Genomic DNA, 18108 nt, shown 5'->3' with positions numbered 1-18108 from the left:
TATGTTTTGAATCTTTATTGTGTTTCTAATGAGGTCCCGTCCTGACTGAATCAGGAATGTTGTGCATTACTCTCTCACTGTCTCTCTGTATCTCTCTCTCTCTCTCTCTCTCTCTTTCATCCTCCCACAGCGGGTATCAATAACACACAAAAAAAATCAGACTTTTGTGGAATCTTTTTCACATTCAGAGGATGTTTGTGTAAAAACCCGAGCTGGTTGTAAAGGATCATGAAACTATGCACAAGGATTTGAGGGGGGGCGGGGTGGAAGATGGGGGAGGCAGCTGATCTCTTGCAGGGGTTTCTGGGATTTGGATTTTTTCCTTTAACAGGAGGCGTAGAGGTGGATCTCCTCCAGCTTCCTCCCCCCGATCTAGACGGAGGTTGCGCTACATCACCATGCTGTGTTTTCCTACAAACCAATGAGCGTCTCACTCTTTAGCACTGTGGGATTCGAGCCTGTCACCCTGAAGGGTTCTGTTTTCTCAGTTCTTATTTTTCTGTGGGGAGGGGGGGTGTTGGGATTCGGGCTGCTTTTTTTTTTTTTTCCTTTTTTTAATATTAAGTTAAAAATGTCTTTACTGAGATTTATTGAAGTCAGTGGCTTGTGATGTTTTCTTTTTTTCTCTATATATCTTTCTCCTCATAGAATGTGATTGTTACATGACATGCACCGAAACAAATGTTTTCATGAACTATGGAGCTTCTTTCAAATATTAATAAAATAGCGTTTTTTTTCCTCGGCTGATGAGATTGTACCGTCTGGTTTTTCATTTTCCGTGTGCGTTGGACGCCAGCCTTCTGGGACAGGCGTAGTGGTTGTCCTGCGGCGGCCGGATGTTGGGGTTGGCGTACACAGGGAAGTTGACTTCCTCCAGGTGCCGAGGGGCCTCAGGGTGGTTTGGGGGGATCCCGCCGGCCTGCTGCTGCTGCTGCTTCTTGCTGGTCATTTCCTCGTAAATTGCGACAGGAGGCTGCGGTCGGTGGTATTTCCTCACCTTCAGCTTACAGGACACAAACAGTCAACGTTCTTCAGCTTTTAGTGAAGCAAAAATTTGACATTTTACATTGAAACAAATGAGGAAAACAGTATAAAAAAGAGAAGTCAAATTAATAGCACTCTGATGGTTAAAGTGTTAAATAATGTGACAAAATGTACACAAAGAGGAAATGGCACCAATCTCCAACTTCTCAAAAACACATCCGCCGTGAGACAAACGTCCTCGGCGTCCTTACTCACTCGGTTGTCCAGAGCAAGGCAGCAGAGCGCCAGCAGTAGCAGCCCTGCGGCCACGAACAGAGTCAGCAGGAGCGGAGGGTAACTGGGAGAGCACGGGCACCACCTCCCTGCACCACACACACACACACACACAGCAGATCACATCAGAGGCACAGCAGCTTTGGCACAAGGGGAAACTGGACAGAGAACCACAGACCTTCAACCAGCAGCAGCACCTTTGCAGCGCTGACGCTGACCTCCTCAGAGCTGTTCTCCCTGGAGCTCAGCTCCCACACGTAGAGGCCCGTATCCCCGCGCTGCAGGTCCGACACGCTCACGTTGACCTGCGGGGAGCGCAACCCACCGTGGAGCTGCAGACGCCCCCTGTGCTGCGGATTGACCTTTGGCTCCGCCCCTTCCGCCATAGACAGCAGGGTGGTCTGCGTCTGGCCGCCGCGGTGGTAAAGGTGTAGACCTGTGGGTGGACCCTGCTGCTCCCGGAGTGGACAAGAGAGCTGCAGGGACTGTCCCTCTGCCAGCTGCCTGAAGATCAACTCTGCACACGCTGGAGGAGGGTAAACGCCAGTTAGTCGAGCCACCTGTGAGCGACAGCGCGAGGACGCCAACTCCTCTCACCTTCAAAGAGCTGGATGGAAACGAGAAGGCTCGTCAGCGTCGTCCTCATGGCCTCGGTTTGATCAGAGAAGCACGGAGACGAACCAACGCGGAGTCACCCCTCCCATTTCCTCCAGCGTTGTGAGACTCTGCAGGATGCTTCGCTCTTTTCACCCCGCTGCACATCGGGGCAGGAAGAGCGGTTCAAAGAGAAAGAGAAGTGCTGTTAAACCGCTGCTGCAGAGCAGATCAGCCCAAAACGTTCTCGGAATGAGCACAAGCACAAGGTCCAAGAACCCCCTCCAACCTGAAAACTGCTGTTTCTACAGCACCTCATGATGGAAGCTGAAGGAATCCGCCCCTACAAAGAGGGGAAAAGAACCCCACTCTCATGTGTCTCAGACATCTACCTCATTAAAACCTAAAATGCAGATCTGTTCTGAGGACCCATTCACAGCTTTGAGTCACAATCACTCAAACCTGCGCCGAGTTTCCGCTTGACGAGCTCGTCGGCCTCGGCTGTGTTGATTGTCCGCTGCATAAAGTTGCCCCCCCCCCAGGTTCCTCAGTAGTGCTGCTGACACAGACTGGTGTGTCGGTGTTTCGGGACAAAGTTGCTGCTTAGTGTTGCATTAACGGCGCCTTTGTGTCTCAGGATGACCCCCCTGGTTTGGCTCCTGGCGTTGTCTGTTGGATGGTGTTCTGCTGTCCCTCCCAACCTTTTTGGTGGGAAGGCGGGGGGACGTGACGTGCACAAAGGCTGGAAGACCCCGGAGGTGGAGCCGGAGCGGGTGAAGACTGTGGAAGTGAGCTGCCACCCCAACTCCCTGGAGATCACTGTGAAGGCGGACATGTTCGAGGTCGGCGCCCCAGTTTACAGCGACGAGCTGCGCCTGGGAGTGGATCAGCAGGATTACAACTGTCAAGCCCAAGCCTCTCTGGGAGACGAGTACACCATCCTGGTCGGACTGGGGGCGTGCGGCACCAAACACTGGGTAAGTGTGGAACGAGCTGCTCCTCGGGACACGGTGATGTCATCTAAACGCTCCTGTTCCTCAGGTAACTGAAGAGTCTCTGGTCTACACAAACCTCCTCATATTCTCACCTCGAGTGACTCAGGACGGGCTCATTCGAATGGACGAAGCCGTCATTCCGATCGAGTGCCAGTATGAAAGGTGCTTCTCCTGTCTATTAAATTCAAAGACGCCTCTGCTGCCGCTCACGTGTACCATGTCTCCTCAGGAAGTACAGCCTGTCCAGCGGCTCCCTCAAGCCCACCTGGATCCCTTTCATGTCCACCCAAGCTGCGGTGGAAAACCTGTCCTTTGACATGAAGCTTGTGTCGGGTGAGTTTTTGGCTGGCCTTAAACACTTGCTCAAACTGTACACGCCAACTACTCCTGTTTCAGATGACTGGAACTACGAAAGAGGCTCCAACGTGTTTCACCTGGGTGACCTCATCCCTGTGGAGGCCTCGGTCAGAGTTGGGCACCACCTGGGCCTCCGGGTGTTTGTGAGCAGCTGCACGGCCACGCTTTCCCCGGACGCCCTCTCCCATCCCAGACACGTCTTCATCGAAAATGGGTAAACGTCAGCTTGGCTCCCAGTGTTGTGGTCTGAATCTGGGGGAGGAGCTTGTGAGGACTGAACTGTCAGGTTTGAGGTTCTTGACCCATTTCTGGCTCTTGTCGTAGGTGCTTCACTGACTCTCAGCTTCCAGATTCAAAGTCTCAGTTCTTCCCGAGGATTCAGGATGAGAAGCTCCACATGGTCATCGGCGCCTTCAGGTTCCATAACCAGGACAGCGGCGAGGTTTGACTCGGTTTGGTAAATCTCTCCCAGCTGTGTCTCCCTCATAAAGGCACGACCCGTCTCTCCCGCAGCTCTACATCACATGTCACCTGACCGCTGTACCAACCAATGACCCAGAGGCACTGCCTAAGGCCTGCACATTTATGAACGGAAGGCAAGTGGCGCGTTGGAGACATCATTTTTAAACGGACTCGGAATAAAACTATCTATTTCCAGGTGGCGTTCGGCCGACGGCAACGATTACTCGTGTGCCAACTGTCAGACCCACGGCGGCGCCGGTCACACCAGTCACACGAAACCCAGCACTCCAGCCAAGTTTGGCCCTCGTGGCTTCGGGAAGCCAGAAAAACCGTGGAAGAGCATCGCCAAGACAAAAATGCGTAAGTTCAATGACGCCCGGGCCACTGCTGCATGAGGACACCCTCACTGATGCTGTCTCCCTCAGCGTGGGAGCAGGAAGCACAAGTGGGTCCACTGGTGGTCCTGCCCGCCGTTAGAAGCGGTCCCCTCCCTGCAGAAGTCCTTCCTCCTGTCCTCAGTAACATCAAGCCGTATGGCAGCCAGTGGAGGAGCGGAATCAGAGTTGGTAAGAACCTTCGATGGCATCTTCCTCCTGGTGCTAATGTCATGCTGATGCTAACATGCGTCCATCATCTAGATCAGCCGAAGGCCCTGCTTCCTGATCCACCCTCACCAGACCAGGACGAGGACCAAACCTCTGAGGAAGAGTCAAGTGGCGACGAAATAAAAAGTAAAGTGAGATGATTAAGCATTGGCTTGATGTCCTACTAATGTTCCATCTTCCAGATGGAGAAACCAAAGGAGCTCCTGAGACAACAGAGTCGGCACCTATGGGTGGTGCAGCAGACCTCAGCGACATCGTTCAGATGCCATCGGCCATGACGCCGTCCAACGAAACGATGCCAGAACATTCAGACATTCATGAGCTGACGCAATAAAGAACCAAATGAATCCATCTGTTTGTGTTGTGCTGTCTGTAGTATCCTGCTGCAGGTGTTCTGACACCTCAGCCTGGCTTCTCTCTAACTTTGAGGCTGTCTTCCTGGAGAATGAGTTCAAACTGACTGCAAAACCCTCATGCTGATGCCCAGGGCCCATAAATGATGTACTAGCTGGGAGTGACATTAGCCATCCATGGAGATGGCTTAGTTGATGCCAGAACCTTAGAACAAGGAGGTAACAGGTCTTGTGGGCTGCAGTCGGTTGGGTTTCTGAGGCAACCAGGTGGATGACTTTCACATGAGTTCCCACTTGCTTTAATGAAGGGGGAGGGGGCAGAAGGACTGGGTTGACCTCATGATTGGATGACATCTTGCATCCCAATATTTAAAGGCTGAGCACCAACAGCTCCAGATCAGTCCTTACCTAGGTCATGATCCATAAAGGTGGAGTTGAGTCCAGTAGATGGAAATTTCTTCACCTCAGACCCTCAAAATCAACCACATTAAAATGGAGATTCAGCCAAATTAGGCTACACTAAATCTCATGGCAGCTTTGTAACCAATCAGAACTTTATTAGATTGCAGGTTATTCTGCCCCATCATGGATGAATGCAAAGAAAATTTTGACGACTCCAAGGCAATTTCCCCTCAGGTGTGAGTTTCAGGTGAGCCTTGTTGGTAGGCTGGCTTAACTGGGACGAGTAATTGTTCCCAGCTGTGTCATCCGTGCCTCTGGACTGGGAAGTGTTTCTGCCACAGGGAGCTTCAGGGTTTATATCTTGAGCTCAGGCATTGTCATGAAGCTCGCTATGGTGGCCACCGCTCTGCTGCTGACCTTCAGTGTCGCTCGGGCCATTCGATATCTTAAGGAAGGGCCTGTGGTCGACGCCGAGGGGCGGCAATATAAGTCGCCCCCGCTCAGAGTTGAGGAAAAGGGACTTGGAGAACCTGCCACCTCCGCGGCCGTTCGTGTACACTGCACGGACACGTCCGTGATGGTTGTGGTGAAGGCAAACCTGTTTAAAACTGGACACCTCAGCTCCCCTGGAGAGCTTTTCTTGGGCGAGGCCCTCGATCCTCGCTGCCAAGCTGCCGCCGCCACCAATGGCGAGTATGTGATCGTGGCTGAATTACAGGACTGTGGCTCCACGTTAACTGTGAGCTGATGTTTTTATTGGCAGATATTGGCTTATTTCCTGGGCTTTTAGGTCTTATTCTAATGTTTAGGTCATATTTAGGCATCCAAGGACTCCATGATCTACTCAAACAAGTTGGTCTTCTCACCCACCTACGGGTCAAATGGCCTTAGAAGGATCACCCGTGGCGTTAATTCCGTTTCCTGTCACTACAAAAGGTGAGAAGCTCTGGTTGTTTCCCCCATTTTGATTGCGGTGCCTCACGTGTTAACCCTCCGGGTCAGGACGCCCCCCGTGAGCAGAAACGCCCAGCAGGGCCTGACCTTCTCTGCTCCGACCCAGCACCACACATTCGCTCTGCAGCTGATGACTGGTAGGTTGGGGCTCCGATGGCGTTTATGGTCGAGCGTTCGTAAGCTGATGCTTCACTTCCCTGTGCAGACGACTGGCTTCGTGAGCGAGCCTCCAAGGTCTTCCATCTTGGAGAAACCCTGCACCTCCAGGCTTATTACGCGGCTCCAGATTCAGGACAAAGACGAGTCTTTATCGACAGCTGCGTTGCTACTCTGTCTCCTGACCCAGGATCAGTTCCAAGATACTACTTCATTGAAAACCATGGGTGAGTGTGAAGATTAGACATGTTGCTACCTACCTGCTGATTATTGCTGTTTTGTTCCCCTTCACAGGTGCCTCGTTGATACTAAACAGGGAGGACTGAACTCTCAGTTCCGGCCAAGACAGATGGATCATTCACTCCGGCTGAAGCTTGAGGTTTTCCTGTTCAACTGGGACTCCAGGAACTCGGTGAGCTTCCAAAAATGAAAGTGAAATGTGTGAGAAGACTCTAGAGTGAAATCTCTGTGGCATATTCCTCTGCTAGATCTTCATCACTTGCCAGCTGAAGGCGACCTCTAAAACGTGGGGGAGCGGCCTCATCAACAAGGCCTGTAATTATGAACGTTCCAGGTGAGTCATTGTTTCGCTGTTGCAATGGTTTGAGTGTCTCTAAGACAGAACATCTGTTTTTCTGGCCATTAGGTGGAAAAACTTGGATGGGAACGATGATGTTTGTCAATGCTGTGACGGTACCTGTTCTCAGGTCTCAGGTCAGAGACACCTTTCTGGTAAAGATGTGCCGTGTAGCTCCTGATAATAATTAATCTATCTGCAAATAATTACTGATGATTTAACATTCCAGAGAGCCTGACCTGTGGATCTGTATCTGTTGGCCCTTTAACGGTTTACCCCCGCAAGTAAACAAGGAACCACAGTCTGGAACTAAGCATTTCTATTGGTGTTATCCAAGACAATAAAATGTTTCCCTGAGGCATGAGTGTTCGTGAATAACACATTTATTTCATGTTTAATTTCAAATGTCCTGTGTAGTGTGGAAGGAACAAATTACCTGTGTCAAAATGAAACTTTATTTTAATTCTGATGGCAGCATTAAAATCACTGAATCTAAACAGGGACACGTCACATGCGTAGTTTTGCAGCATCAATAATAATGAATATCTTAAATATGTGGCCCAAAATTCTCCTTGCCACATATGTCAAGTGTTTAAGTTTGTAACTGGATACTATCTCCAGTGTAATTTTCAAAATATTACTTGTCGCACTACTGTTTAGCGCACGTTCTCATCTGGCCACCGGGTGGCAGCATTAACATAGAAACTAGTTACCATCAGGAGGGACAAACGGTGGGCAAACGCTCCTTGGACACACTGGTGGGCTGCCTGGGTGAGTAGGTATGAAGTTGAAAGACCTAAAAACTCATAGGACGACGGGTGCTATCACTGGTGATGTGTCCGAAAAAGTCCATCATAAAATATGTTACAACAATTGAGACTGTTGACTCATAAATTGACGCTGTGCGCCCTCGTGTGGTCACGCGGGGAACTGATTACTGAGTAAAGAGTCGGACTTATTTCCAACTAGTTGCATGTTTTGGCCACAGGATGGCAGCATTGGTAGAGAAAAAACGTGACGTATACTGTACTATTATTTATACTTTATTAACTAACGTAACTTTCCTAATCAAACATGTTGTTTAATGTGCTGTGTTGTAAACAAAATTCTTTTTAAATCAGTGTGTAATATGTTGATGCTGAAGATTAAGATTGGTTGGAAATACAAAACGGATCACAGGCCTAAATGAAGAGTTTGCGGTCTGTTGATCAACAGTGCTGGAGGATTGTAAATAGTGTCATTAAAAGCCATCATGAAATATGGTCAAGCGCTCCGTCCACAAGGAGAATTTTTTTGGTAATTTTTTATTTGATTAAAAGTGTCGTTCATTGCGATAATTAGCAAGACAATTCTGTTTCCAAGGTAGTTTTCTCTGTCAACTGGACTGGGTTTCTTCTCTTGAAGACGTTTCGCCTTCTATCCAGAAGGCTTCTTCAGTTCTGAAATCGCTTGGGAGAGAGCTTGAAAATATATAGCCCCTGTGGACCATTTGCATGCTAATGATCCGGGTGGTCACCTGAGAGTCGTTAGCAGGGTCGTTGGTCGGGTCGTTCACCTAGTTTCTGTTGAGGTGTCTCCCCTTTGTCTGCTGGGTCACATGGTGATGAGTCACTGGGTCTCCTGGAATGGTGTGAATGTTTGTTTTGCTGTTGGAAGGAGTGGAGGACTGCATTGTATGTGGGTGATAGGAAGTGCCTCAGGCCACCACCTCTGTTCAAGGATGGTTTCTCCAATTTAACATGGATAGCTTCCTTAACCCCCCTTTCAAACCAGCGGTCTTCTCTGGCCAGTATCCTTACTTGGCTGTCCTCGAAGGAGTGCCCACTCTCCTTTAAGTGTAAGTGGACTGCTGAATCCTGACCCGAAGAGGTGGCACGTCTGTGTTGTGCCATTCTTCTGTGGAGAGGTTGTTTGGTTTCCCCAATGTACAGTTCCTTGCATTCCTCCTGGCACTGTACAGCATAGACAACATTACTTTGTTTGGGTCTTGGTGTCTTGTCCTTTGGGTGTACTAACCTCTGTCTGAGAGTGTTGCTGGGTTTGAAATGAACCGGTATGTCGTGTTTCTGGAGGATCCTCCTAAACTTCTCCGAGACTCCAGACAGGTAGGGGATGGAAACGCTGCGACGTTTGTTTCTCTCCTCCTCTCCTTCGCTGAGGTCTCGCTTTCTTGAGGTCCTGGTGAAGGCCCAGTCTGGGTAGCCACATGTTTTGAGAGCTGTCTTAATGTGGTCCTGTTCCTTCTTTCTGCCTTGGGATGTGGTGGGTATTTCTCTGGCCCGGTGTTGGAGGGTTCTGATCACTCCCAACTTGTGTTCCAGTGGATGGTGAGAGTCAAACTGGCAAGACATCTTGCATCACATTTTGGGAAAGATACCCTTCGGTTGGTGCGAGAGCTTGAGAAAACAGCCAAGAAGTTAGCGGACTTTAAGAACCACCTCCGCTACAACCTCAGATGTCGACAGCAGAAGATGACTCCCACCTGTCTACGCATCAGATCAACAGTAAAAGGACACAGAGCCCAGGTAATTCTTCACATGACGGAAAAACGCTTACTCAATGAAAGGATCAGACAAATCCACTTTACCATAAACACCCTGGAAGCTAAGTTAGACGAAAGAAGGGAGGAACTACACCTACTGCTCCCTTCTGAAGTAATGGAAGAAATAGCCAAACTCGTTTCCAGGACTCAGTACAACCAACACACCAGGACCAAGGAACGTCAGATCCGAAAATTCACCACCCTACTGGCAAAACACAACCCCAGCGGAACCAACCCTTTCTCCAACCATGACACATCCCTGTCTGACTCACAACGGGAGAAATGGGTAAAAAACCTATCAGACAGGGAGCTCACACAAACCGAGGAGGAAGTGCTGTCCAAAGGTTTGAATTTTTCAGTCACCCCTGAAGAGGTACCGACTGTCGAACTCATCACAGCCACTGAGACTGCCATCAGAAACAACAAACTCCCGGAAGCAGAAGCAGAACAGATCAGACTCAAGGTAACAGCCGCTCTTGCGAGTGCAAAACCTCCCACCTCCAATATCACGAATGAGGAAAGAAGGGCCATTGCATCCTTAGCCAAGGACAAGAACATCACCATCTTACCAGCTGACAAAGGTAGGTGCACGGTCGTACTTAATACCACTGACTATGACACCAAGATACTCAGTCTCCTGACAGATACCGCCACATATGAGAAACTCAAGCGGGACCCCACCAGCTCATACAAGAAGAAGGTGGTAGACTTACTACAGAAGCTGGAAAAGGATAAAGCCATTGACAGACCACAATACTACCGTCTATATCCAGGAGAAACCATCCCTTGCATTTATGGATTGCCCAAGATCCACAAACCAGGGACCCCTCTCAGACCCATAGTAAGCAGTATCAATTCTGTAACCTACAACATTTCCAAATACTTGGCCTCCATCTTGTCTCCCATGGTTGGCAAGACCCCACACCACATCAAAAACTCCCAAGACTTTGCTCAAAAAGTCGTTGGACTCACACTACTTCCAGAAGAGACTATGGTATCTTATGATGTCACGTCACTCTTCACGTGCATCCCCACCGCCAGCGCCATAGACACCATCCACAAGCACCTTCTATTGGACAAGAACCTTACAGAAAGAACCACCTTAACACCGGCCCAAATCTGCACCATGCTGGACCTGTGTTTGAACACCACTTATTTCCAGTACAGAGAAGGCTTCTACAGGCAGAAACATGGCTGTGCCATGGGCTCACCAGTATCCCCTATAGTTGCCAACCTATACATGGAGAAGGTGGAATCCCAGGCCCTGACATCCTTCACAGGAACTGCGCCAAGCCACTGGTTCAGGTATGTTGATGACACCTGGGTCAAAATTCAAACACAAGAATTGGAAGCTTTCTCCGATCACCTCAACGAAACAGACGAACATGTAAAATTCACCCGGGAAGATGTAAAAGGAAACAGTCTGGCCTTTCTGGACTGCGCGGTCAAGATCACTGAGGACAGAAATCTCACCATCGAAGTCTACAGAAAACCTACACATACTGACCAGTACCTCCAGTTTGACTCTCACCATCCACTGGAACACAAGTTGGGAGTGATCAGAACCCTCCAACACCGGGCCAGAGAAATACCCACCACATCCCAAGGCAGAAAGAAGGAACAGGACCACATTAAGACAGCTCTCAAAACATGTGGCTACCCAGACTGGGCCTTCACCAGGACCTCAAGAAAGCGAGACCTCAGCGAAGGAGAGGAGGAGAGAAACAAACGTCGCAGCGTTTCCATCCCCTACCTGTCTGGAGTCTCGGAGAAGTTTAGGAGGATCCTCCAGAAACACGACATACCGGTTCATTTCAAACCCAGCAACACTCTCAGACAGAGGTTAGTACACCCAAAGGACAAGACACCAAGACCCAAACAAAGTAATGTTGTCTATGCTGTACAGTGCCAGGAGGAATGCAAGGAACTGTACATTGGGGAAACCAAACAACCTCTCCACAGAAGAATGGCACAACACAGACGTGCCACCTCTTCGGGTCAGGATTCAGCAGTCCACTTACACTTAAAGGAGAGTGGGCACTCCTTCGAGGACAGCCAAGTAAGGATACTGGCCAGAGAAGACCGCTGGTTTGAAAGGGGGGTTAAGGAAGCTATCCATGTTAAATTGGAGAAACCATCCTTGAACAGAGGTGGTGGCCTGAGGCACTTCCTATCACCCACATACAATGCAGTCCTCCACTCCTTCCAACAGCAAAACAAACATTCACACCATTCCAGGAGACCCAGTGACTCATCACCATGTGACCCAGCAGACAAAGGGGAGACACCTCAACAGAAACTAGGTGAACGACCCGACCAACGACCCTGCTAACGACTCTCAGGTGACCACCCGGATCATTAGCATGCAAATGGTCCACAGGGGCTATATATTTTCAAGCTCTCTCCCAAGCGATTTCAGAACTGAAGAAGCCTTCTGGATAGAAGGCGAAACGTCTTCAAGAGAAGAAACCCAGTCCAGTTGACAGAGAAAACTACCTTGGATACAATGACCTGGATGACTGAGAATTTACACAGACACAATTCTGTTTATTTTTACAGCGAATAAAAACTTAGGAAAGGATTTCAGCAACTTTATTTTTTACATTTCAAAAATCACATTGCATATTACAATTCCACACGGACAGAATAATTGCACAGAGGCGTTTAAAATTGACGTCATATTTCTGATCAGTAATGTAAATGCTAGGAACTAATATCAAACGGTATAATTTTGTAGTCGGACATAATCGACGACGTACGCAAACAATTATTGCGCATGCGAGCAGGACATGTCAACAGGAGCTGGGGGTGCTGCAGCTGTTTTAGCGGACTATCTAGTGTATTAATTTGATCCAGCCAAATCTTCGAACAGTAAATCTTAAAATCAACAAATCCGCACATACCGTTTGTATTTGGCCTGCAGCAGTGAGATGTTTACCTCGCAAACCTCATCGTTCCAGGACTCAATTGACGTGGAAGACCGAGATGACTATGACAGTGAGGAAATTACTGGATACAGCCAGAAGACACAGCTGAATTGCTACTACACCATTTACCTTTATCAGGGAACAAGGTACCGTTTATTTTGGTTTTAAAGACAGTGTTGTTACATTTAACATAAACGAATGACTTGATGATGATGATAATAATAATAGTAGCAGATAGGTATGTGTGCATATATATATACATATAAACCTGTTGACAGTGGCACTCGTGCAGCTACAACTAGAATTAAACTTTGAGAACCAGGTGATGAGTGAACTGTCAACTATCTTAGATCTGAGGCTTCTGGGGAAAATGTGGCGTGGAACCAGAGACGCGCAGACTCCACAGCCACTCAGGATGATTTTAGGTAACAAAGGAGCCGTTCATCTACTTTCGCTTTCACTTTCACCGGTCGTTGGCCTTTCCAATTGTGCTTTGGTGTAACGACAGGCTATTCCTGGAAACCCAGTCTTCATGGAACCAGTGCTTTATTCATCTTTTTTTCTGATTGGTCATTGCTGCATTGTTGAGTGACGTGATGACCATTTGGCTTTGGTTACTTTAAAGGGGCCTCCACCAGTCATGTTGGGAACAACGTAAATCTTCTGTCTGAATACAGAGTTGAAAAAAATGCTCAGTCAGCCATCATGTGTTCGACACCCATCAATACAGCATGCTTGCATCTATGTGACTCAGAGGTGTGTGTTTTAATGGCTGTGGCAATGGAGTCACCTGCTTTCTTCATCTGTGTTCCATTAACTCAGCTGGCTTCCAAATCCCTCAAGTGTCCTTCTTGCTGTTTGATTTGTCCTGATATTTCACCTCTCCCACAGCCTGACGCTTATTGACAGCAGCCTGCCAACAGAGGCGGAACCAGAGCTGCGAACCTATATATCAAGGAGGCTGAGCAAAGGAGCCCTCCTGGGGGGCATGGGTAATATTGCCACTGTAGAACTCAGGTATTAGTTCTACAAACCGTACTACAAAGCTGAATGCCAGTGATATTCAGATATGCTCATTATTTACTCTTTACAGTATTCCAGAGCAGGCGGTTGGTTGTTACTGCTGCCTGCTGGAGCAGGAAAGGTCTCCGGAACAGCCTGATGCTGATGGGAATGGTCATGTCATCTGCTTTTTGGGTGGATCTGAGAAAGGATTGAACTTATATCCTTCATCCTTGTTGTCGTTTACAGTAAATAGGCTCATATATGTCAGTCACCGCTTTGATCTAATATTTTTTTGTGCAACCTTTTACACAGAAATGCTCAGAGCTTTATTCCTTAACTAAAACACATTTAGATTAGAGCTCGATAAATACGTCCAAGGCCTGCGCAACAGCCTGCAAACCGACGAAGTATGAGAGCAAGACGCCGTCGCAGTGGTACTTTTGTGTCTTCGTTCCGTAATTAGTTACATTTCTGTGCATGTCAGCTACAGAACCTCGACTCAGAGGTCCGTCCCTACCTGAGCAGATGGTATGAGGAGTCTGTGATGCACATTCACCGTGTTGTGCAGCTGGCTCAGAGCAACATCAGTTTCCTACTTCATGCTGTGAGTCCTGTCAGACCTCTGCAGTTTGTCCCAATGCAGAATGTTATAAAGGTAATTTTTTAATATGCTAGGCTCTGAGTCACACGCAGGTGGAGGTCAGGAACTCAGATGAGAAAACAAAGGTCGACGTGTCCAGGTGAGCCTTATTCTGTACGATTTGATGTTCCTCTTTTAAATTGTAGGTTTTTTTTTTACCTGCCTGTTCCCCACCAGGTTCATCAAAGCAGCAAGTTTGCAGGGTCTATCGCAACAGGACACGAGCGCAGCGTCGCTGTGTACGGCCATGTCTGAGGAGACGCACACTGACCTGATTATAGACTGCTCCACCAGTCCGCCCACACTACTAAATGCTGGTAACCGAGGCTTAATTTATACACAATGGAGAAAGAGACTTTGGTACCAATGCACAGTAACAGATGCACCTTCTCTGCAGTCAGCAACCGTTTCTGTGATGACTGGATTCAGGCCTTTCTAAATGCTGCAGAGCGCTGTAATCCGTTCCTGCTCAGGCAGATTCTGGAGAACTTCAAACTCAAGGTGAGTCGTGCACACAGATAATGAGTTACCATCACACGTGCACAAATAGGCGTTTGATCAGGTGGCGACCGAGATGGAAGATGATAACAGCATGTTGGCCCTCTCAAATCTTGATGTATAAAAAGTTCCCAGGGCAAAACAGTCTCCTAGCTTAAAATGTTGTATGTATTTATGTTAGTCGGGGATTATGGCAGCACTTTGGCTAAAGTTGCATAAAAGATCGTGGCTTTAAAATGTTGCAACCTGAGAATTAATTTGTAGTTTATTTGCTTTGGTTAAAATCTTGCAAAGCGAGCCGTAAACGTCCCTTTAGCCTGTGTAAGCATCTGTAATCCAGTGGTTTTCAGTTCCACTCTCGCTCACCCTTTCCTTCCTCTTGATCTATTGCCCCCTTGAATCTAGTTTTTCACCCTCCACCGCTCTCCCTCCGCAGGCCATTCAGGACATGAACAGCCTGAAGCGCTTCGTACGTCAGGCAGAGACGAGTCATTATGCCCTGTTCCGCTGCTGCCAGTTCCTTCAGGGCTGCGGAAATGGCGACGTGTTGCTGCAGAACGCCCGAGCAGAACACTGTGACCTGCCCGAGGCCTGCAGCATCATCAGCGTCCTTGAGGAGTTCCTCAAGGAACAGGCTCAGGCTCAGGCTCAGGCTCAGGCTCAGGCCTGATTCTCCCTCTGCATTCTCCACTTCCTGCATCTGCTGTGCCAGCCGTAAAGCATGTAATTAACCACTAAACCCAGCACTACTGATTTAAATAAGTTATCATTTCAATCATTTGCTTCGCTGGTGCTGGTGTTGCTCCAGGATCAGCAGGAACACACGTGTCCAACATTAATTATGGGGAGTAAAAATACTATGAAATGTTGAAACTGGTTCACAGCCCAACCTGACCAAGTTTTGAGTGACACTAGAAACCAAATATTGTGGCTGTTTTGTTGACTGCCTGGCAGCACAGTCTTGTGCTCTTTTATTGTTTTTGAGAGTTTTGCATTTCACGTAATTGTCCTTTTTTTTTGTACCAATACCGACATACATGACTTTTATCCATTTCTTGTTACCTCGATGTTGTTTTTCTCTGCAATGCTGTGTAATCTAGTGTTTGGTCTGTTTGGTGATATCGGATTAATCTTGTCGGTAGAATTTTCTTTCCCTCTTGACTGAAAATGAAGGCTGTACCATTCGATTCAAAAACATTATTTATCCTGTTTATTTTTACATGAACTCTTGCAGAAACAGCAAGCAGATAAACTGTAGATCATGATTAAAAATGCTCACACTAAATGTCTTAAATGTGAACCCATAAATTGGTGTCATCAACCCAGTCCTAGAAGGGCCACTCGGTTTTCTGTCCTGCCCAGTTTTTCCAAAGGAAACTGGGATCCTGGGTGAGAGTAGGTGTTGAGCTGAGAACCCTGATGGATTGCAGGTCTCACAGGACTGGGTCGAACACTAACGAGCTAAAGAGTCGTTTCAGTTGAAATTGTAAGGTGCTTCCAAATGTCTGTGTCTTGTGCTGGAACTGAGATTAAAAACCGTGCGTGAACCCCCTTGTTGCATTTCTCAGGTGTGAAACCAACATTCAGGCCTCTCAACACTGAGCACAGGTGGGTTTTATGGCATTGGGTGGAGATTTGCTTCAGGTAACCCTCCGTCCTTCCAGGCCTCGTATCCTCCACTAGGCTTCCTCGGTACCGTCCTCTGAGCTGAAAGTTTCAAACATGCAAAAATGCATCGATGCAAAGCTGGAAAAAGGACACTCACTAGGACACTAACAATTTACCTAAAGTGTAATCAGGTATCTTCCTTAACAGGGCACTCGGAACGTCATAGATATTCTCCGTATCACCTGCAGGTTTAGAAAACAGACACGATAATTATATTATTCGTTACACTTAAATGACATTTCTAAAGTCACCTGGGTGTGCTGGAGCACTCATGTTTGAGGAAGGAACGTCGTACAGGCTTTCCATCTCTGCTCTGAGTTCACGACCTTGTAATTAAAACAGCGGGAACAGTTTGTCACCATCTCATAATCCCTGTCAGATGCCAACGTACAGACACAATCATACCTTTCCTAATAGGCAGGACATCATAGTGATCCTCTGCACTGACAGTAGCAGCTGAAAAAAGAACGACAATGGGGATTTAACTCAGATCAAGAAGCTCATGGGTTAAATATTTGATGTTTATCATCATGGTAATCACAGGCTGGCGGTATGGTCCTGCAAATGTGGGCCTGTGGCAGACTGGTGGGGGAGGGGAGGCTTCTGATCTCATAGGGAGTGTTGTCTGCAGGGGCAGAGAGGGGCCGAGAAGGCAGGCTCTCCGTCCCATTGCTCTCCTCCGTTTGCTGCTGATAAACTTCCTGACTGAGGAGAAGGAGAAGACACGTCGACTCAGATTCTAAAGGTCACACCTGGATTAGCGTAGCTCAAGTTCTCGATCAGAGTGGCACTGACTGTGTGCTTCTGAAGGTTGAGGCCCACGATGCAGAGAGATGCATGGCCTGCCAAAGGTGTCCTACCCACCGCTGTCTCAGTTCTGCAGATTCTGCAGCCTACACACACACACACACACACACACACACACACACACACACACAAACACAAACACAGACACCATTGTACTTGTACTCGTGAAAAGCTGACCTGCTAGCGCGATCTGTTCAATAATTTGGTCCTGGCTATAGAGCAAGAACAAGAATACACACGGCTTGTGGGGCCGTTTTCATTGTCTTACGGCCCATGTGGGTTATGGGCTGTAATCCAGCCAGTTTCTGTCCTCCCGGGCAAAATACTCCTCACCTGGGTTCCCACTTGTCTTGGTTTTTCTGCCCTGGGGGACAAATAACACGGCTGCATTGTGGCCCTGAGGACTGGGTTTTGCCACTCGTGCAGCCAAACCTGAATCTTTACCAGTTTCCACCTTAAACTGAAATTCTAAATCACTAAATTCATACGGTAACTTTAAATGAAACTCGGACAGCATGGAGTGGGTGAAATCCTCAAAAACAGGAGCCCACAGTGACGGTGACTCACGAGCAGTTTTCTCTTTCCGTTTTTCATGTTGATCTCGAACATGAAGCGCTTACTGCCGGCCTTGTGGACCTCTCGCACCGACTGCACCTGAAACCAGCAGCGCACATTTGCAACAGAGGAAGTGACATTTTCCAAAGAGACATGCTATTGCTGGTATTTTAGATACTGTATGGACCTGGATCTATGAACCTGACCCGTTTAACATACACCCCCTCTATGGATAGACACATTTAAGGCTAACATGTAACAAATGCTTCAATAGATAGACTTACTGTGCAAATGTAATAATTTCCTCTCAGGTTCAGCTGTGGGGAGACGGCACTTATTAAGCAAAGATTTTTGTTTTCATCTATTTAAAAATGAGACTATACTCACGCAAAGGTTCACTTACAGCATTGCCATTCATTTTTGTATAGAAGAACAAGGTTGCGTTTTGAAGCCTGAACCAATACGTCGCCCACCTGACCCTCTGTCATGTTGGACACAGCCGAGCAGCACGTTACATCGCTGCCCCGGAATTACTGGAAAATCACTTCAAACAAATAAAGCTACATACCATCGTATCTTTTCTTTTTTGTAAAAAGCTCTCAAGAAATATCTTGGTCTCGTTTACAGCCATGTTGGTCCCTGGTGTTCACCGTTTGATCTCTACCTGTTTGTGTGCGTGCGTGACTTCCTGCAAACACACATCATTTACTCACTTCTGTATTCACAGAAGTCATATAAAAGGTTGATCTTGTAT

At 47.8% G+C, this 18108-nt stretch overlaps 4 protein-coding genes across 7 annotated transcripts; 2 read left to right on the top strand and 2 right to left on the bottom strand.

Annotated features, from left to right (window-relative positions):
* Positions 1-112: 112 nt before the first annotated feature.
* LOC101062169 (uncharacterized) lies at positions 113-2305 on the bottom strand. 2 transcript variants are annotated; one of them, XM_003964599.3, is made up of 5 exons: positions 2141-2294; positions 1855-2011; positions 1436-1783; positions 1240-1346; positions 113-1003 (listed from the first exon to the last, which is right to left on the bottom strand). In XM_003964599.3, exons 2-5 carry the CDS (start codon positions 1901-1903, stop codon positions 770-772), a joined length of 738 nt encoding a protein of 245 aa, XP_003964648.2. In that variant the 5' UTR covers positions 1904-2011; positions 2141-2294; the 3' UTR covers positions 113-769. The 2 variants fall into 2 exon arrangements, with proteins under 2 accessions (XP_003964648.2, XP_029691801.1); XM_029835941.1 differs by having other exon boundaries at positions 113-997; positions 1855-2305.
* A 71-nt stretch (positions 2306-2376) lies between these two features.
* On the top strand, positions 2377-7087 carry LOC101062392 (uncharacterized). Its single transcript, XM_029836691.1, has 18 exons — positions 2377-2828; positions 2893-3008; positions 3076-3179; positions 3243-3417; positions 3528-3645; positions 3717-3799; positions 3862-4025; positions 4091-4231; positions 4304-4396; positions 4453-4601; positions 5300-5764; positions 5846-5961; positions 6028-6116; positions 6185-6362; positions 6430-6547; positions 6624-6709; positions 6782-6867; positions 6942-7087. Exons 1-18 carry the CDS (start codon positions 2490-2492, stop codon positions 6998-7000), a joined length of 2679 nt encoding a protein of 892 aa, XP_029692551.1. The 5' UTR covers positions 2377-2489; the 3' UTR covers positions 7001-7087.
* A 4921-nt stretch (positions 7088-12008) lies between these two features.
* c5h17orf75 (chromosome 5 C17orf75 homolog) lies at positions 12009-15871 on the top strand. 3 transcript variants are annotated; one of them, XM_011603905.2, is made up of 10 exons: positions 12009-12327; positions 12532-12606; positions 13073-13198; positions 13275-13403; positions 13533-13593; positions 13677-13790; positions 13862-13926; positions 14004-14143; positions 14224-14327; positions 14761-15871. In XM_011603905.2, exons 1-10 carry the CDS (start codon positions 12185-12187, stop codon positions 14992-14994), a joined length of 1191 nt encoding a protein of 396 aa, XP_011602207.2. In that variant the 5' UTR covers positions 12009-12184; the 3' UTR covers positions 14995-15871. The 3 variants fall into 3 exon arrangements, with proteins under 3 accessions (XP_011602207.2, XP_003964650.3, XP_029691888.1); XM_003964601.3 differs by having other exon boundaries at positions 13671-13790; XM_029836028.1 differs by lacking the exon at positions 12532-12606 and having other exon boundaries at positions 13671-13790.
* Positions 15318-18057, bottom strand: LOC115249809 (uncharacterized). The gene is made up of 10 exons (XM_029836029.1): positions 17923-18057; positions 17758-17835; positions 17639-17671; positions 17367-17453; positions 16788-16885; positions 16534-16697; positions 16398-16448; positions 16244-16318; positions 16109-16174; positions 15318-16031 (listed from the first exon to the last, which is right to left on the bottom strand). The coding sequence occupies exons 1-10, from the start codon at positions 17983-17985 to the stop codon at positions 15940-15942; spliced, it is 807 nt and encodes a 268-aa protein (XP_029691889.1). The 5' UTR covers positions 17986-18057; the 3' UTR covers positions 15318-15939.
* Positions 18058-18108: the final 51 nt, after the last annotated feature.

This window comes from Takifugu rubripes, chromosome 5, assembly GCF_901000725.2.
Source record: "Takifugu rubripes chromosome 5, fTakRub1.2, whole genome shotgun sequence".
Lineage (NCBI taxonomy): Eukaryota > Metazoa > Chordata > Actinopteri > Tetraodontiformes > Tetraodontidae > Takifugu > Takifugu rubripes.
This window is presented reverse-complemented; position numbering and strand designations above follow the sequence as displayed.